Raw genomic sequence first — 19419 nt, forward strand, 5'->3', positions numbered from 1 at the left:
TCCAAGAATTCTGGTTCTGAAACCCCCACCTCAGCCCCAGATGTCGCTCGAGCCGGGCAGGGTCATGGCAGGCCCTTCAGGGAGAATTAAGGCTCCCCCTCCACAAAAGACTACAAAGAAACACCCCCTACCCAGGGCCACGGGGCATACAGTCCTGAAGGGGCTACTCCTAGGTCTCTGTGCACATGGGGAAACTGAGGCCAAGGGTCCCTGACTGCTCACTCACCGGGCCAGGATGCGCTCTCAGCTCCTCGGACCTGTAGGTCCCCAGGTCCCCAGGACCAGGGCGGGCGCACTGCCAGAGGCCTGGCCCCCGCTCTGACTTTTCTGAGGAGCCACCGCAAGCTCTGAGTACGACGAAGTCACACCCTTCTTCCCTTCCTGAGTGCGGGCGGGTCTGGGCTGAAGGCACCTGATAACCTCCCTGCTGCATCTGTGGGGCCCCATCAGGCCACAGTGGAATCCCAGCCTCACAGAGTGGGGAGATGGCCCCCCCATGACAGGAAACTCTGGCCCAGGCATGTAGCCGTCAAGGGGACGGCGGGCTCCAGGTGGCCCCCAGGCCCGTCCTGTCCTCCTGGCCGGCAGACCACGGCGCCGACTCTGAAGTCCCCACTCTGGCCGGCCCCCTTCCACCACTAAGCCAGGAGAGCCCTGGAGGCAAGACCTGACTGATCTCTGGGCCAGCAGGGACTCCTGTGGAGGACAGCCAGGCGCAGGCGTGGCCCAAAAGCAAGCGGGCAGTGGCCTGGAAGAATGGTGCTCTCCGGCCTTCGCAAGGAGGTTTCACAATATGTCAGCCATCCCCAAGGTGGCAGGGAAAGCTGGGGAATCTCCAGGTGGGAGGGTCTGGGAGTTTCTACCCATGTTCAGAAACTCCTGGGCTATTCCAGGAGCAGAAGGAATGAAGAAAGAGCCCAGACTTCAGAGCCAGGCAGCCCTGGATGGGAATCGTGTAACCTTGGCTCTAAGTCACTTCACTTTTGAAAGCTTTGGTTCCTCATCTAAAATGGACATGGTTCACCTACCACTCTAGAGGGGAGAACCGAGGAAGGGGAGGTGAGCCCGGACCCAAGCCAGCTACACGGGGACACCGGGACCTCAGGCAGCGGGGCCTGGGGAACAGCACAGCGCTGTGGCTGAGGCTCAGACGACCCCCCAAAGACCACAGCCCAGCCTGGTCACTACAAGCCCTTTATTAACAAGTTGATTTTTTAAAAAAGGAGAGAGAGAGATGTAAAAATACTTTTCTTGGAGGCCCCGAGACGGGGAGGCACTGTCAGAACTCACTTGGCCAGGGAAGACAACCCAGCCAGAGGCAGAACGGAGATTAGGGCCCTGTCCAGGGAGAAGCTGGCCCCGGGTTCTGAGAGGGAGGGTGACTCGAGCCTCAGGCAGGGAATGTGCAAACGCCAGAGGCTGCGCAGGGAGTGATGGATTGAGGGCTTCCTCGTGGAAGCCCGGAGCACCGTGTTCCCCTGTGTGGGCAGACACACGTGTCCATGTGAGAGCCGGTGCCTGCATGTAGCTTACATACAAAGCGCAGGAGGGGGTCCCCCTGCATGAATGAGGGAGGAAGGAGAGGGAAGTGGGCTCACTCCAGAGCTTGAGGAAATAGCTTAGAGAAGTCTCTGGAAGCTGAGGACAAGGGGAGAGCATCGAGACTGCCGCTCCCCTCTGCCTCAGGAGCCCAGGCCCTCCTGCCGCCGCTGGAGGACTTCGATGACACTGCTGATGCCATCCTCAGGCACCTGCGGACAGGTAGGGGAGGAAGAGGTCAGGGCCGCTCCAACTGCCCCGCCCTCTGGGACCACCTCCTGTCCCCCCATCCTTCTGGGCCGCAGTGTCCCTCCGGGAGCCGCAACCCCAGCCTGTGGTGCGTACCAGGGCGTGGTCAAAGTTGAAGGTGCTGATGTAGTAGGCAGAGATGTCAGCTGCAGCCAGGGGACCTGCAATCTGGGCCACAATCCCGCATTCATCTGGGGGTTGGGGAGAGGTCCTTGTGGATCACCCTGGTCACCCCACTAGCCCTTGCCAGGCCCCCAGCACACAGGGAGTGCTCCTCACCGAAACCCAGGGGCTGTCCCCCGATGCGCACCATCCTCCAGAGCTCTCCCGTGGAGCTGGTCAGCAGGAGGTCACTGGGGAACCTGGGGAGGCAGGGGGGCCTGGTGACTCCCGAGTCTAATGCCCCATCTCCTTCTTCCCTGGGCCTAGCTTAGCATCTGTGGCCCACCCAGGATCAGGGGTCACATACTTTTTCTGCGTCTCTGCATCCATGACGATGGAGATGTAGCCCTCGATGAGGGAGAAGGCAAAGAACGTGATGGAGCTGGGTCCAGGATCACCAGGGGCCGCCTCTTTGGGGATGCTGGGGAGGGACAGGAGGCTCAGGTACTCTGCTAGGCACCCAGCCCACTCCATCTCCTCCTGGTCAGCCTCTGGACTCCTGGGCAGGCCCTCTTGTCTCTGGGCTACTTTCCTTTCCTGTCCTAGGACCCTGGTCTTCTAATGGTTCCAAGTGTGTGTGGGGGGGATAGAGGAGGGGGGATAATGGGGGAAGACAATGAACCCTGCCTGTTCCAAAGGACCCCAGGGCCAGAGGGCCTGACCAGGGCATGCCCACACTAGAGCAGAGGGCTCCAGCTGTAGCAATGGAGCTTTCTTGAAGATCAATGAATGGCATACAGGCATCACAGGTTGCCAGGAACCAAGACACAGAACAGGGCACAAAGTTGCAGAACCAAGGGATGGGTGGAAGGTGGCGGGACAGAACATAGGGAATAATGTGAAGACAGACTAAATGTAAACAAGGCCCACCTGTGGGAGTAGAAGAGGACGTCAATGAGGGTTGTGGCGATGGCTGGCAGTGTTTCAGGGTCCAGTGTGAGGACACAAAAGCGGTTCTGTGGGCTCTGGATGGGATGCACTGTAGGGTTTGGCCCTGCTGGGAGGAACCAGGATGTGGAGGGTGAAAAAAGGACCATGGGCTGGGGCGCCCTCTGGTGGCTGGCCAGGGAGGGGCCTGGGCTGAGTGCAGCCTCCTGTTCTGCAGAAACCTGCCTTGGTTTCCCCAGCCCCAACTCCCTATCTTGTGAGGCAGTCAGTGTCAGCTAGTCTCATGCACAGATGCACAGACACACCTGCACAAGCAAAGGGCCGCAGTAGGGAGAGGAGCCCCCCCGCCCAGGTCTGGGTGTAGAGGGCGCCCTCACCATGCTGTGCACGGGGAAAGCCATTGCTGGAATCATCCCTGGCAACAGGCACTGGCTCCCCGCCCACCTCTCGGTAAATGTCGAACTCCTGGGCCAACGTGTGGATCACCACAGACAGGTCCTGCTCCCGCACCTGGGCCACAGGAAGATGGCATATCATATTGGCCCCAGGCAGCCATACCCCCCCTGCCCTACACTGGCACCTGTGGAAAACTCACCAGGATGAAATCTGTCTGGTAAGTGGACAACATCAGCACGGACACATGGTGCTCGGCCAGCGGTGCAATGACTGAACGGGCAATCTTGGTGACCCCAGCAGCTTGCACTGCTGCACCACTGTGGGATGACACATTCATCACCAGCCACGTGGCCTCAGCCACTTGCAGAAACTCGGATGGGGGCAGCTCTGCAGGCAGAGGGCACATGACCAGTCAGGGCCTGAAGGGCTGGCCCCTGCCCCTCAGTTTCCCTGTCTGTGCCTTGGAGGGCTCTACCTAGGTAAGGCCAGGTCTGGAGACTGGGGCCATCTCCCTCCCCCACGCTCTGCTCCTGACACCTGCATGTATACAAGGGCTGACACGTGCTTCAGGTGCTAGCCTGCCAAGGATTCAAACTTTCCAGTTAAGATTAGAGCTCCAGATTTAGACAGACCTGGGTTCAAATCCCAGCTTTGCCATTTACTTACTGTTGACCTGGTGCAAATTATTTAACTTCTCTGAGCCTCAGTTTCCTCATCTGTAAAATGGGATAACAGTGTGTACCTACTGACAGTGTTTTGTGGGTTGAGGCTTTATACAGCGTGGCACCACAAGAGGGCGCCAAGAGATCAGGTTGGCTGGGATATGCTCTTCCTCCTTCACAGACCCAAACTTTCCGATCCAAACTTCCCTGCAGTACAAACAGGGAAACTAAGGCCCGAAACAGCTCAGTGGGAGATAGGTCAAGCCCCACTTGGCAGGCCTGAGACTCCAGGCCTGTGAGGATAGGTCAGGCTGGCAGGAGTAGGCGCCAGATGTCAGCTCCAGAAGCCAGGGAGGGGCCAGGCTGGTGTCCAATCCAGACCAGGGGCTGGGGCCAGGGTGGCTGCTAATTGCCCAAGCAAAGCTAAGACCTCCCCCACCCCAACCCCCAGGACCCTGCCCTGGGCTGGCTGCCTGCTCCTGCATTCCTTCGCCACCTCTCAGACTCCTGGAGTTCCCAGACAGCCAGGAAGGGGATGAACAGCACCAGGGAGAAAAATCCAAAAGAAAATAATGGCTAAGGGGATATAGCCACGGGAACCCCTGATTCTTGCCAGCAAGTATAACTGAGGCCCTGCTGCCAGTCTGAGCCTGCTAAGTGCCCTTCAAACGCGGCCTGTTTATAAAGCCCTCATGGGACCCTATTAGATCAGAATTATAACTCTACCCATTTTCCATAAGAGGAAACAAACAGCTCAGAGAGGGGAAGTGACTTGCTCAAGGGCACACAGCCAGTGAGTTGAGGAATCCAAGTTGAACCCAGATCCCGCTGCCTTGAAGGCCTCAGTTCCTGGGTCATTGGACCCCAGCATCTAGTGAGAATCCCGTGAAGAGGAGAGCGAAACGTCTCTTCCCAGCCCAGCCCCCACCTTTGAAGCCCTCCTCGTCCACCATGAGCGTGTAATCCTCGGGAGTCTCCGTCAGGCTGAAGAACTTGCACCTGGTTGGGGGTGGGGGACATCTTCAGCCTGGGTTTGCACGGGGAGCGGGTAGACTTCGCTCCATCCGCCCAAAATACCCCTTCGCCGGGCGCCTCCCTGTCCCCCAAGCCTCGACTTTCCTCCCAGTGGCAGTGGGGTGTGGGCCCCATCTTTGGAATCGCGAACTGCTTTTCGCCTCCAGACCTCCGCAGGAGCCCCCCGCCCCTCCATTCCGGGAGGGAGGAGAGGCTCACCCGCGGCCACAGCCCCGGGGCATCGGACCTGGAGTCGCCTACACCGGCCCTTCTGAACCGATGGGAGGCGTTGGGAAGAAGTTTCCCGCAGTCGCCAGAAAGCAATGCCCCAACCTGATACGGCTCGGAATTAAGCATTGCCCACTTTAGGCTGTTTGCGCCTTAACTGGCCCCAGATAGGCGGCGGTCCCAGGGAGGGTAAGGCCCGGCCGGATGGCGGCCGGGGGTGGAGTGGGGTGGAAGGGCCCTCCCGCCCGCTCCCGTTCGCCCCCGTTCGCCCCCGTTCGCCCCTGCTCGCCCCGCGGCGACTCTAAACTCCAGACCCCGTCCCGGAACGAAGGTGGAGCCCACCCTAATCTGTGCCCCGAACCCGGACGCGCACCGGCTTCGGCGGGGCAGGAATAGCAGCTTGATGAGCGGGTGGGTGTAGAGCCAGAGACCGGAGCGGGCGAGACTCAGCACCCGCACCCGGTGCTCTAGGATGTGCAGCTCCATCGCGGTCCACAAGGACCCGACCCCGCCGCCAGCTAGACCCAGGCCGCGCCGGGGGCGGGTGGGGGGCGGTGCCGGGGGCTTAAAGGAGACGCGGCGCTGCCGGCTCCACGCCGCCCGCTACGCCTCGGACCCGCCCAGCCCGGCGCCGCGTCTAGCTCCCCGAGGGCCACGCCCTGCGGGACGCGCGGCCTATCCGGGGTGGCCGCACCCCCTTCTAACGCCAGAATCTCACCGAGCTCCTCCCGACCGCCGAGCCCCGCCCCGACTGACTCCTCTCCCTCAACGCTGGTTTAGTGTTCACCAGTTTACCCCACCCCCGTCAAGTCCTCCAGGCCCCGCCCATGCCGCGCCCCCTCTCCGGGCTCCGCCCTTTCCGCAGGTTGCTGCTTGAGCCTGCGGTAGGAAGCTTGGCAGGAGACATGTGGTTGTTTCTGTTCTTCAGGCCCCCATGAGTCTTATGATTGAAGTCATTAAGGATTGGAAGGGCCGCGAGGAGAAATGAGGGCTTGTTTGGGACCAGGACGCTGCCCCAAACCTCTGGAGCATGGAGGGGTAGGGGTCCACGCTGCAGCCCTGGGGACTCTAGTATCCCTGCACCTTTCTCCCTCCTTCCTCTCAAGGAAGAAGTCTCCCCACCATGGTCACAGCGGTAGGAAGGGTCGCATCCATCTCTATCATACTGTTGGGAAGGGTGTAGAAGGGGGCCAGGCCTAAGGGGACCCCTCAAGACTAAGTGCTTGGGCCAGGAATGCCCAAGGCTCAGACTTCCGGACACAGGCCCTTGTATCTGGGGCTCACTGGGTACTCAGATCTGAGACCCGAGATCTGAGCCCTACTGAGGCCTCCCAGGGACAGCAGCCATTAGAAGAGCACATCCTGCCTGAGCATATTTAAACCTGCTTCATGCCCAAGGAGGCCCCCAGCACTCACTGGCAGACACCCCAGACCTGAGGCTTGTTAGGACCAACTTGTGCTCATTTTGACGTTAGGACTGGGCTCTGCTCAGGCCTCCTCAGGTCTAAGACCCCAAGACTGAGCAGGCATCAGCACACCGATGCTGGCCCAGTGGCAGGACTGGGCATGCTCTGGGGGGGGCCCTTGTCTGGTTTGAGCATCCTCAGGCCTCAGATCTGAGGCTTTGGACCAGGCAGGTTAAAGCAGGCCTACACAGGCCCCCTGCCTACTTAGGAACCTCCACTGTAGGCCAATGGAAGCGCAGCAGGGCCTTCCCAGCCTGGGCTCTGGCTCAGTGGGTTCCTGTGGAACACTGTGTGGCTGCCACATCCTGATCTGTCCCCTGGAGGGTCAGGAGGAGAGGGCTGTCCTCAAAGGCTGAGCCCCTCAGAGCCCCTCATCTCATTAATGGTGCAGATGTGGTGGAAATCCACAGGTGTCAGGGTTGGGAGGCAGGAAGTGATGGCTTGCCTTGACGTTCTCAGGCCTCAGTATACCCAGATGTACCGGCACAAGATGTTCCAGACCAAAGCCCTGAGATGCCTGGAAGCTCCCAGGGAGGCTCTACTACTCCCTCTTCTGCCCCCTCCCTCTAAGGCCCAGCCTCGCTTGGCGGCCTGCCAGGAACAGCCGCTATTGTTTGACTGGAAAAGCTGCTTCCTCAGCAGAAGGGGGGCCTCTCCCAGGGACACCCTGTCCGTAACCTCACCAGTCATCAGGTTGTGACCACAGAGCCTGCCTGGGCCCTCAGTGGCAGTCGGCTCATCTGGCACCCAACCCAGGAGGTAGCTGAGGGGCTCTGGGTGTAAATTTGGCCCAGGCTCCCCTTTCTCAGCTCCTCCGGGGCCTCGTCTGTCAAATGGAGATAGTAACAGAGCCCACCTGATCAGCTGGAGACACAGCCAGCCCAGCACGGCACTTAAAGGACAGGTGGTCTTTTATCCAAGACCCAGACTTCTCCCCTGTCTTCCAGTGGAGACGGGGGCTACACATGTGAGGGCATTCATGGGTTCCCCGCTCTGGTGCCAGCACCTGCCCAGAGTGAACACTCAAAACCTTACCAGGGTCCCCACTAGGCCAGATCTTGAGGAGGAAGGCCTTGAAAGGATCTCCTTAAGGACCCGCTCCCAATGAGTGATGAGTAGGGACCAAGGCCTGGGGAGCAGCACTGGGATCCCGCCCTGCTGTCCCTCCCTCATTGTAGGTGGTGGACATGGGGCAGAGGGATGGGTTGAGGGAATATGCTGACCAATAATAAGGGCTGGCCCTGGACCATCCCCCTCTTGCAAAGGTACTTTTCAGAGAGGCTCTGGTGCTTGGCTGGGGCCAGGATGAGGGCTCTGTAGGGAGTGGAAAAGAGATGCTGAGCACCAGGGGTGGTACCCCCTTCCCAGTTGCTAGCTGCACACCAGCTCTCTACACAAGCCTGTTTATTTCTGTACAAAACCATGTTTCTATTTTACACAAAGAGCACCCCACCCTCTCCCTTAATGTCAGTGCCCTAGTCCTGGGAAGCATCCCCCTAGGAGGAGGGGCCTAAGTGAGGCCCTCACTTCTGCCTGCCCCAGCTGAGCTGGCCTGAGCTCCACTCTGGAGAAAATAAATAAGGAGGCTCAGGCAGAATCTGTGCTGGGCCAGCCAGACTCTCTGTACCCAGTGGCCAGGCAGCCACTCAGAGGGTGGGCAGGCCCTGGAGTATCAGTCCGTGAACCACATAGGTGTGTGGAGACCCCACTCCGGAGGCCTGAGATGCCAGGGTTACAAGTAGGTGTCCTCACTCTCCTGGGACGTCAGGCTCTCTTGGGAGCGGTGGTGGGCTGAATCCTGGGAAGCTGAGTCCTGAAGGGCTGGGGCTGAGTGAACTGGGTCCTTCGGGGGCACATCCTGTGGGGGACATGCATCTCCTGCAGCGGCTGCCACCTTGGCTTGACTTGGCATCAGGGTCTTGTCCAGCTGCCCACTCGCCTTCTCCCGATTCTGCTGCTCCTTCTGCTCCTTCTGCATCTGCTTGGGTGGCTTGGGTTTGCCTTTGGAGCCAGGGAGAAGGGCATCTGGGGGCAGGCGGATAGATGGTGAAGGTTGCAGGGTGGGCCGGGGGCCTGGCTCTGCCTCCAGGATGGCCTTGGCACCATGCAGCCTAGGCGGGGGGCGGCACTGCAGTTCACCCCGGGTCTCCTGCCAGCGCCGTAGCTGGATGAGGTGCTCACGCTCAATCTGGCGCTCTGTCACTGGCAACTCTACCACCTGTGGGAGCAGTGACAGGCAGGTGGGCACCGGGAGGAACCTTCCCATCTGCCTCCCAGCCTGGGCCTCCCCTCTGCCTTGGAGTCCCCAGTCCTGGTCACTAAAGTCTGACCATAGAAAGGATAAAAGTCTGGTCCCTGCGGTGGTCATAAGTCTCCTGGTGATGGTGAGCCAGGCACTTGAGACCCACTGCCTCAGAGGAGCAAGCTGCCCACAACTCATGACTCCACTCACTTAACTATGCGTCATCTAATTACAGCCCCTGAGAGACAAAAATCCACAAAAGAAAGAAAAAATGGAAATTAAAGCCAAGGATGAGGTTTACCCACACCATGCTGGGCTGCTGAGCACTCAGCCTGGCAACCAATGACCCACTCTCAGGGGCAGAGGGTTATCAGGTTCCCCTCCAAAGAGCCCACACGTCTCCCCCTCCAAGTGGTGAGAGGAAGGTGTAGGCCGCACCTCCTGAACCAGAAAGGCTTCTTGCATGATCTTGGGGCTGAGGCTTCGCAGCCGCTCGATAGTCTCGTACTGGCCCTGGCAGGCCTTGAGCTTCTCCGGGGAGCCCAGCGCATGCTTCAGCAGCACCAACCCCACCCGGAAGATGATCTTGACTCCTGTATGGGGGTGGGCAATGAGTGCAAGGGGGCCTTTAGAGACTTTCTCTAAAAAGAGAGGCCCCCTGTGGGCTGGGCTGGGAGCATGGGGGTGCTCCCTGGAGCTCAGCCCGGTACCTTCGCAGAAGAACATGTCCCAGACGCGCAGCACAGAGCTCCAGGGCAGGGTGCGGGCGAAGGCACACATGAACCACTCTGTCATGTAGAGCAAAGGGTCGATCTTCTGCCTGCTGAGGTGCTTGTGGGCCACGGGCGACACCTTCTGCAGCAGTGAGAAGAGGATCTCCCCATCCAGCTGGATCGCCTCCTGGGGGAAGAGAAAAGCCGTGACCATAGGCCCGCATCTGCCAGGGCAGGGACCACACCCAGGCCCCCAGCACCAGGTAAGCATTCATTCACTCCTCAGGTGGCTTCCTGGCTGCAGGGAGCCAGCCTTATGCTGCGTTCTGGGATACAATGATGAGCCAGCAGACAGACGGTCCCCTTTGTGAGCATGTAGTGAAAAGGGGCAGACAGATGAGTCACAAGAGCAAAAAGACTAGGGAGAGTGGGAGAGGGGCTAAGTGCCCAGAACATGGCCAGAACAGGAATACTGGGTGGCATGTGCCAGATGTCCTTCTTGTCAGGGTCAAGGAAAGCTCCCTGAGGGCAGAAAGATGAGAGAAAGGAGTTACCAGAGGAAGGAAGGGAAGGAAACGGGCAGAGGTTTAAGTCTACACCAAGGCCGAGACACAGAAGAACTTTGTGCACTGGAGGAACTATGATCCTGCCGAGTAGCAGGCGGCTGAAGTCTGAAATGGAAACAAGTGTGGAACTGATGATTCTGGAGCCTGGGAGACCTGACCCCGGCCGTTCTGGGGACTTCAGCTTGAAAGCAACAGAAGGCTGGGAAGGGTTCAAGTGAGGGCAGGAGAGCCTGCGGAGAAAAAGGCCTGGAGATGCTACAAATGGTATCCAGTCTAGAGCAGGTCCCAGGCCGGGTTCTGGGTCCAGCAAGTACTCACCAGTTTTTCACTGTAGTAGCCAGGCAGGTATTTCTCGCAGATCTGCACCAGGCACCAAAACGCTTGCTGTGGGCAAGAGAGACATAAAGCCTTGCTGTTGGGTGTTCCTTGCCCGCCCGCTTGCCCACCCAGGGCCTGGTGGTACCTCAGCAGGCATGTGCATGAGCAGAACAGCGGCAATGGGTGCCTGGGCCTGGCAGTAGCCTTCCTCAGGTCGGTACAGCGTGTAGGCCTTCAGCACACGGAATAGGTCCTGCTGGCTGTGGAAAGGCCAAGCATGGCAGGAATGACAGGTGTGACTCTGCTACCCACTGACCTCACCTGTGCCCCACTAGACCAGACTTGTCTAAGAATTTGTACTTCTCTGGAGAGGGGCTATGGCCTGACTGTGGTCACCAAGGAGTCAGTCTCTGACTGTGGCACATGAACTGTCACATGTCCAGGGGATGGAGTAAGAGAAGTGCTTCCCCTATTTGACAGGTGAGAGCAGAGCCTCAAAAGAGAAAGCAGGGGGGCAAGGCCAAGGCAGGGTGCCAGATAACAGGATAAAAATGTGTTGGGGGCTGGAAGTATGGGCCCCTCACCCAGGAGCTATGGCATCTCAGCCAGCCCACCTCTGTCCCAGGGGTCTGTCTTGGTCCCCTGGCCTGCCACATCTCTCTCCCTTCCTACATCCTGTCTGCTTACCCCACTATCTCTAACCGTCTTTCTCCTCACTAAAACCTGTTTCCAGAAGACAATCAGGCTGCGCAAGTGCTAACACTCTGGGGAGTAAATAATGAAAGTTGCCCCAGAGGTAAGAAGAGACACCAAGAGGGCCCATCAAACTCAAATCCAAGAAGGAAAACTCTAAAAGTAGAGTCTGGGCCCTGGTTGGTGCGGCTCTGTGGTTTGAGCACTGGCCTGTGAACTGAAAGGTTGTAGGTTCAATTCCCAGTCAGGGCATATGCCTGGGTTGCAGACCAGGTCCCCAGTTGGGGCCATGCAAGAGGCAACTGATCAAAGTCCCTTGCACACATGCTCTTTCTCTCTCTCCTTCTCCCTCCCTTGCCCTCTCTCTAAAAAATAAATAAAAAAATAAAATCTTAAAAGTAGAATTTAGGGTCCCTAGCTCCTAGACCCCCTAGATGCCTCCAAATGCATTTTACATCCTCTGACTCCCGAGGGAAAGGGCCTAAATCCATCAACAGACTACCATACCCAGGCTGCTCACCCATGGCCCCCCCGGGACACAAACATCTCATGGAAAGGGAACTGCCGGTGCAGGTCACGCTCAATCACGTCCAGCCACTTGGAGTCCCCAGGGGACATATCCAGCTCCTGGAAGCAAGGTTGAGAGAATATATTAGGAGTTAAGGATGGCTAGGAGGATAAAACTATCCCAGACGATAGAGGAGCCCATCACCAGGGGCAATGCCCACCCAATCCCATCATGGACTAGGCCTTCCAGAGATAGGCCAGGAAGCCCAGGTGAAAAAGCCTGCACAGGGGCAAAGAAGCAAGGGCAAGGGAGGTCCCTGGAGACCCTGAGGGGTGATCTTGGCCCCAGGAAGATCTGTGTGGGTAAGAATGTCCACCATAGCTGTAGCTGGAAGTAACTTCTAGGAATTTCTTTTAGGACTCACCTTATGTCATACCCTTAAGAAGGAAGGCTACCATAAAGGTTCTATCGTCATACTGTTCACAGATGAGGGAGAAGTCATTTGCCCAAGGCCTTGTGGTCAGAAAAATGGTGGAGCTGGGCCTGGAAGCTAGGTTGACTCAGTGTCATCAGTCCCAACTCTTCTGCTGCCTGCCTCCCTGTGCAAGTGCAGTCGCCTATTCAGGAAGCGTGTGTGTGTGTGATCTGCATGCAGTGCTGTCTGGAAGGACATGACATTTGTCAAACCATTAACCTCAGGGCCATCTCTGGGTGTTGAGATTTCAACAAAGTTTAACCATTTTCTTTGAATTTCTGTTAATATTTTAATCATGAATACCATTTATGAACGCAAAGTACAACTGATCTTTGAACAGCACAGAGTTGAACTGCTGCACTGTACAAGTCCAGTTATACGTGGACTTTTTAAAAATTTATCTTAAAATTATAGTCACATGCAGTATCACATTCATTTCAGGTATGCATAGTAGTAATTAGACATTTACATACCTCACGAAGTGATCACCTTGATAAGCGTAGTACCTGACACCATACATAGTTATTGCAATATTATTGATTACATTCCCTATGCTATACTTTATATCCATGACTATTCTGTAACTGCCAATTTGTACTTCCTAATCCCTTACCTTTTCATCTATCTCCTACCCCTCCCATTTGGCAACCAACAGTTTGTTCTCTGTATCTGCGAGTTTGTGTCTGTTTCACTGTTTGTTCATTTGTACTGTTTCTTAGATTCCACATATAAGTGAAATAATATGGTATTTGTCTTTCTCTGTCCAACTTATTTCACTTAACAAAATATTCTCTAGGTCCATCCATGTTGTCATAAATGGCAAGATTTCACTCTTTTTCATGGCCAAGTAATATTCCATTGTATATATGTACCACATCCCCTTTATCCTTTCATCTATCAATGAACACCTAGGTTGCTTCCATACCTTGGCTATTATAAATAATACTTCAATGAACATAGGGATGCATGTATCTTTGCAAATTAGTATTTTCAATATACAAATATTTTTTAAATCCTTATATAAGTGAACCCACACAGCTCAAGCCCATATTGTTCACAGGTCAACTGCAGAGGGCCAACTTAAGTTATTAGGTGGATTTTTAAACAGCATGGGGAGACAGCATCCCTGACCCACATGTTGTTCAAGTGTCAACTGTATGCCCTGGCCAGGTGGCTCAGTTGGTTGGAGCACTGTCCTGTACACCAGAAAGGTTGCAGGTTCAATCCCAGTTAGGGTGAGTATATGAGGCAACTGATCAATGTTCTTCCCTCCCTCCCTGCCTCCCTCCCTCCCTCCTCCTCTTTCTTTCTCTCCCTTCCCTACCTCCTTCCTACGCTTCCTTTCCCTGCTTTCTAAAAAAATCAATAAATATATCTTCAGGTGAGGATTTTTTAAAAAGAGTCAAATGTACCACACAAAGAAAAATCATTTCTTGGTCATTTGAAATATTCTATATCTTGATCTGCATGTTGGTTGCATGCATATTATTTGTCAAAACTCATTGAAATACACACTTAAGATCTGCGCATTTTACTCTATGTATATTCATACCCCAACTTTAAAAGAAGGGAAAAAATCAATAAAAAGGAAATCCAGATGGCTGAGCAGAGAAGCAGACGAAGTACACGTTGTCTGTAGTACTGGGGAAGCATTAGGGAAGGCCCCCCAGAGGAAGACTTGGTCCTCAGCAAACACACAAAGTGGGCACAGGCACAGGCCTGGGCCCTGACTGGCAGGTGACTTTATACAAGCCCTTTTCCCTAGTGGGGGTATTCCAGCAGTGAACTAAAGGACCTGGGGTACCAGATAACTTAATATGTGAGAGTAAGTGCTAAGGAAAAAAGCAGATGGAGTGGTCAAGGCTGATGGTGGCAGCAGGAGCCAGGGGCTTCCAGAGAAGGCCCTTGAGCAGGCACACAGCTGAAGAGGTGGGTATGCAGCCTCTAGAGCCCCAGGCATCTTCAAGACAAGGGCCTGTTTTTATCCTATGCATGCACCCTCAAGTCAGGCCAAGGGCTGGGTACTGAGTACAATGCAGGCTTGCTTTTATCAGAAAGGAAAAGAAGGCCCCACAAATTCTCCTGAGGGTTCCCGTGAGGTAGGAAACTCAGAGCCCAAAACATCAGTTCCTAAGATGTGCTTGCCTCGTACCTCAGCAGCCCATAGTGCTTAACCACACACAAGCAGGTAAAAATGAAAACAATGTAGTTGAAGGACCTCTAGGGAGAAAGGGTACTGGGAGTAAAAGGCAGGTGTGGGTCACTGGCAGTGCTGCTGCTACTGCAGCCTCCGCGAGAGCCTGAAGGCACTGGTGCCGTTATGAGGTGAAGCCAGAGAAGAAAACCAGGTAAGAAATGGATGGAAGGTGCTGTCCAAGAAAAGAGGAATAAATAGTAAGTGCAGGAGAGGCTATGTCTTAGAGCCTCCAGGTACTGTAGCACCTGCCCTGACCACTGAGGTTGGGGTTGGCCACCTCAGTCTGCATGGGAGCACGGAAACAGGAATGTGCTGCCACCAGCAGTCCCCTCACCATACCTCAGCTTTGAGCTCATGTGCCCACAGCAGCCAGGAGGAGCCTAACACCCCTGTCCATTTCCTCCATGTCATTCACACGCAAAGCCCTTCCAGGTTTGCTCATAAACCATTGTTCCAGCCCCTGGGACTGCCCCAGGGAACCCTTACTCTGCTTCAGGGCATCTTGAAGACCTTTCTTGGCAAACCTACCTCCTTCCACAAGCAACCTTCAAGACTCCATAGGGGTGGCCCATTCCTCTTCTGACACTCCGGTCAGCACACACAGCTCTGTGCTCTGCTGCTCACACATGATGCACTCACATTTGCTAATGGGAGGCTGGCCAGGCTGGCCAGGCTTCCCAACCTCTCAGCTCTCATTCTGTACTCTGGCAGCCAGAGGTAAGCTATGGAATTAGGTTGGGCTCCCACCCCTGAGCCTTAGGAAGGGGCTCCCACACCTTCTATTTCATGGGGCTCCCTCCCTCTCTGCCTAGGATGTAGCTCCATGAAATGGAGGACAAGGAGCCACTGGGAGGAAGACTCTGAAATTGAGAGGCTGTTTAAGTGAAGCCTGGTATTGGTGTCCAGTCCAACTGCCCTAATTCAGAGCTGCCCCCAGGCACACACACTCTACCAGACTCCTTGACCTCCAATGTCAAGTACTGCCAGCAAACAGTTCTCACCCTCTCTAGGTCAATAGCAGAAGCTCTAGGCTGCCCTGTCTCACCCAACTTGCCTGGGAACGGTGTTCACTGAAGCATGAAGTACGTAAACAAAGAGCTGGAGGTTCACAGCTCTCTCACTGTCTTTCTGTCATCAGTTCCAAGAGCCTGGGATAAAGACTCATCCCTGGGGCCAGGTCTGCTAGGTAAGGCGGGGGAACCCCAGGGAAACCAAATGCCTCCCACAGTTCCCTCAGGCAGCAGGCTAGAGGGGCTGCCCAACCCAGGCAAGGCCAAGAAGTCCCATGAATGGCAGACAGAGTGTTCTTACCCTGGCCACTAACTGGCTTCTGACCCCTAAGGATATTATATAGTTTGGCTTTGCCAACACCCTGGGCTGTTAACCCCATACGTAACACAGGTGAACCACGTCTGGCCGAGCGTGAATGAAACAAGAGAAAAAGTAGAAGGTGGGAAGCCAGGAAGTGTTGAGGGTTCCGTGGCCCTACTGGGCAGGCTCCCAAAGGCCCTAAGCACAGGGCCCAAGGCAGTGAGGGAAGTGGTCTGAGTGTCCTCCTCAATGAACATGAGCTGGGAGGTGGCCCACTGAACCCAAGAAAGCAAACCTGTGTGACTGTCAAGAGAAAAAGCTGGAATAGGCAGTTAGGTACTTGATAGGTGGTTCTATCCATTGCTCATCCTGCTGAGATCCAGGTGACCACATGGAGGATCACCACCATGAAGAGGATGCCAGGAGATGCGAAAGGAAGAACAGAGTGAAGGAAGGGCAACTCACGTCAAACTTTCCAGGGTTCTGCTGTAGCTTCACCTTGCCCCCTGACAGGTACTGCCAAGCACGGCCCCGCAGAGAAGGTGGGATACCCTTCTGGCACCGCAGACGGATCTGAAAGTCAAAAGGAGGGCTGTACTAATGTATCCACCCAGGCAGCTCCCAGCCAGCCCAACCCCTCTGCTGGTGCATGGCAGGCCTTCAGTGAACACATTAGCAAGAGCAGAAAAGGGCAGAAAAAGAGGACTTTCCTACTATTCCTACAATGCAGATCCTACGATTGGGGGGGGCGGGGTCTGAGTGCAATTAAATGTGCTGCCAGCAGGTGATGGCAGAGTCCTTACATCCCCTGGTCCAGTGACAATGCAGGTATTACTGAGGTCTGCCACAGATTTCTGAATCCTCATTAACATTTTCTGAATCAAAATGAACAATACAAGCTGGAGGAGCCCCAGAGGATGTCACCAGGAAGGGATCTGCATGGTATGAGACACGGGGTGGGGCACAACTATAGCCACAGGGAGGGGAGCTCATGAAATGAGTGAGAAGGTGGCTGGGCCACTTTCATGGGAGTGTTTAAGAGGCCATATAGCAGGGCATGGCCAGCTAGAGAAGAGAGGTCTCAGCACAACTCCAAAGGAAGATGAGGGCTGATCAAAATGGCTTCCTCTTTGTTTTGATCAAGAATCCCCCCTCTTGTCTGCTCTCCCTAACCCTGAGTTCCCATGATCACCAGCGTGGGGCAGAGCCAGCTGGCCGGGGTGCTAAAATGGCACAGTTCTTCCCCCATCACTCACAGACTGGGGAGAGGTGAGGGAGAAAGTCCTTGGGGTAGCTCATGACACAGAGCCAGTGCTCTATTCATATCTGACTATTTTTATCAGAAAAAAAAAGACTTCCATCGCTTTTCCTGCCTTTTGGCTAAGATAAAGCATAGTTATCTGTTCTCATCAGTTTAACATCTGATACATCCTCTGTCTGAGGACCATATGTTAAGTGGATTTTTGGAGCCGGGAGATAGGATAGGAACTTGCTCCATCCACTCATCAACCTGGTATTGCAGTACCTCTAGGAACAGTGCACCTTTTTGGGGACAAAAAGAAAAAGGAAAAAAGGCTTCCACTGCCAAAACCCAGTCTGAAAAATGATCATGTCTTTTACAAATGGGGGAAATGAGGCAAAGAGTGGGAAAAATATTAAGGTCACATCATCAGAGGTGACCGCACAGTAGAGGACCACACAATCTCCTAGCTACACTATACAGGCTAGAGGGATCCAGTCCCATGCACTTTCTACTGGCCTCTCAGAGCCAGGCACTGAGGCAAGCTCCCCCTGGGCTTGGGACTGAATGAGGCTCTGCGGCAGCTGCCCTGATTGTCCTCCTTGACCTCAAGGCAAAGGGTGAGAATGGGGTGTGACTGACATTTCCCTCAACCCCTGTACTAAGCAGCCTGGCCTAGGATAAAAAGATGGGAGCTCAGGGCAGTAGGAGCAGCACCTGGATGTGGGTTTCCATCCAGCACTGAGCCAATCATTTCTCATTAATAGTAAGATCAGAATGACAATACCTAAGATTCTATTAGAATGGGGGAAAAAAACATGGCTAGCAGTCTGTCTTCAATAAATGATGGCTTCCTCTCCACCCCTCCATCCCAGGAGGATGCCTGATAGAGAAGACCCAGGGTCTTGGGTTCATACTTAACTTCCCCTCACCTGGAAAGCCCCTCAAACAGTCCCATTGCAAACTCTCAGAGGAGAGAACACAGAAAGCCCTACTTCCTGATGACCAGCACAAACAAGAGAAAACTTTCCAAGGGTCAGAAAGAGTCAAGAACCAGGAAGGAGACGAGCAGAGGCAGAGGGCAGTGGGGAAAGAGCGGAGTGACTGGTCACAGGAGACAAACTTAAGCTTCTAGGACTGTCTGCAAAGTGGGGAGAGTAGGGAGAGGAAGGGAACTGCCCCAGACTCTGGGAATGGTTTCCTGCTGCTGTGGGACAAGGGTCTCCTTAAGGAAGTCACTTGGTCTGGGCACGTTTTGGCAAAGGGACGCAGCATGGCCCAGTGTCACAGGTCCTTTAGGCTCCCCCCAGGGTCAAGCTCAGCAGAACCAGCCCCTGCATCGTAAGAGCCCTGTCATACTTGGCCTGCCCCAGGGGAGCCAAGGAATACCTTCAGTCCACTAAGGTTCTCAAAGAGGCCATGACCTCACTCAGGGTCAGGGCTGGGGAGTGAAATCCAGGAGTTCAGCTAGCCTTTCACGCTCTGGCCTCTGGAATCCTCCTTGGCACAGAGATAATCTCCACTTGCCTACCTTAGCGAGAAGTCAATGGTAGGGATTAGTGAGGAAAGCATAAGGGATTATCATTCTCTGAGGCAATGCCTTGGGAAAGGAGGTCTCTGTGACTGTTGAATGAGGCCACACCCTGCCGGCTGAATTCACTCTGCTCGAGCAGAGTCTTATGGGGGAAAATAGCATTTCAGCCACAAGGCTGGGCCCCTCTCCTGGGGACTTGGGATAAGTCTGGGAGAAGTGTTGGGTCTGGACACACTTCCTGAAACAGGTATTGTCCTTCCTGAGCCATGCAGGGAGAGCCCAATTCTGCACAGCCAGGCAGGAAAAGCTCCAGGGTCAGTGTGACCAGTGCTGAGGTGGCTAGTGTAGAGCAGAGGGCTATGGCCTCTGGGTAGGTTAAGGTGAAGCCTCTTGTGGTGGCCCTCAGTCTCTAACCACAGTGCCAGAGAAGCAAAGGGGAAGAGGAAGTGGTGCTGGTTACTCTGCTGAGAGGAGCTCCCCAAGGCACCCCTTTGGAATCCCCATTTGCAAGGGAGGCTGTAGCAAGAAAGTCAGAGCCAGTAGACACCACAATAGACAGTGGAGAGGGAGCTGAAGTTCAGGGTAAGAGCTAAGGGGTGAGGAGGCAGGAAAATATACCCCAGAGTCTGACTGAAGACAGTTGAGGAACAGCTGCCTCTAAAAATTTTTTTAAGAGAAGAGAAAGAGAAAAAAGACTTTCTAATAAGCAAAAAATGAGTGCCCTAAAGCCCACAAAGAATAGCAAGAAAGAGCCCAGGCCTAGCTGCTCCTCTCTTCCCACGAGCACAGGGCTTTATAGTCACCACTTCACAGGAGCCTTAAAGCCAGACTCTCATTCCTACTTGATGAGGGGAAACTGAGGCTAAGGGTGAAGTAACTCACCCAAAGTTACACAGCTAGCCACAGGCATGGAGAGAGGAAGGCAGTGGGGCTGTGTCTATTCCTATACCTGACCTTTGATCCTAAGCTTTCTGCTAAGCCCTGCAGCTAGCTGTGCCAGCCTGAATCACACCAGTGT

The 19419-nt window shown here is 54.9% G+C and overlaps 2 protein-coding genes and 1 non-coding gene across 4 annotated transcripts in view; 1 reads left to right on the forward strand and 2 right to left on the reverse strand.

The window, feature by feature from the left end:
• Positions 1-1195: 1195 nt before the first annotated feature.
• On the reverse strand, positions 1196-5682 carry CASTOR1 (cytosolic arginine sensor for mTORC1 subunit 1). 2 transcript variants are annotated; one of them, XM_054594403.1, is made up of 9 exons: positions 5512-5682; positions 4825-4895; positions 3434-3621; positions 3216-3348; positions 2821-2944; positions 2258-2371; positions 2068-2150; positions 1885-1979; positions 1196-1751 (listed from the first exon to the last, which is right to left on the reverse strand). In XM_054594403.1, the coding sequence occupies exons 1-9, from the start codon at positions 5622-5624 to the stop codon at positions 1683-1685; spliced, it is 990 nt and encodes a 329-aa protein (XP_054450378.1). In that variant the 5' UTR covers positions 5625-5682; the 3' UTR covers positions 1196-1682. The 2 variants fall into 2 exon arrangements, with proteins under 2 accessions (XP_054450378.1, XP_054450377.1); XM_054594402.1 differs by having other exon boundaries at positions 2821-2947.
• A 2313-nt stretch (positions 5683-7995) lies between these two features.
• TBC1D10A (TBC1 domain family member 10A) overlaps positions 7996-19419 on the reverse strand; it is a 30138-nt gene continuing 18714 nt past the window's right edge. The window contains exons 3-9 of the mRNA XM_054594053.1: positions 16093-16200; positions 11657-11763; positions 10589-10703; positions 10444-10509; positions 9557-9746; positions 9285-9439; positions 7996-8822 (exon numbers count right to left, since the gene is read on the reverse strand). Of these exons, the coding sequence (XP_054450028.1) occupies positions 8337-8822; positions 9285-9439; positions 9557-9746; positions 10444-10509; positions 10589-10703; positions 11657-11763; positions 16093-16200 (1227 nt within the window). The 3' untranslated portion in view covers positions 7996-8336. The remainder of the gene's footprint in view (positions 8823-9284; positions 9440-9556; positions 9747-10443; positions 10510-10588; positions 10704-11656; positions 11764-16092; positions 16201-19419) is intronic.
• On the forward strand, positions 16987-17174 carry LOC129087538 (U2 spliceosomal RNA). The gene has a single exon (XR_008530917.1). It is a non-coding gene; the product is annotated as a U2 spliceosomal RNA (small nuclear RNA).

Source organism: Pteronotus mesoamericanus, unplaced genomic scaffold (assembly GCF_021234165.1).
Source record: "Pteronotus mesoamericanus isolate MK-2021 breed Mesoamerican mustached bat unplaced genomic scaffold, CSHL_Meso_final scaffold_507, whole genome shotgun sequence".
Lineage (NCBI taxonomy): Eukaryota > Metazoa > Chordata > Mammalia > Chiroptera > Mormoopidae > Pteronotus > Pteronotus mesoamericanus.

Bases quoted from the DNA above. Each gene is read 5' to 3' on its own strand.
- CASTOR1 (XM_054594402.1), bottom strand. From the start codon at position 5,624: ATGGAGCTGCACATCCTAGAGCACCGGGTGCGGGTGCTGAGTCTCGCC. The intron at 3,622-4,824 runs GTGGGGGCTGGG...CTCTGCCTGCAG, and splicing joins GGACGAGGAGGGCTTCAAAG to AGCTGCCCCCATCCGAGTTT. The intron at 2,948-3,215 runs GTGAGGGCGCCC...GGTTCCTCCCAG, and splicing joins CTTTCCCCGTGCACAGCATG to CAGGGCCAAACCCTACAGTG.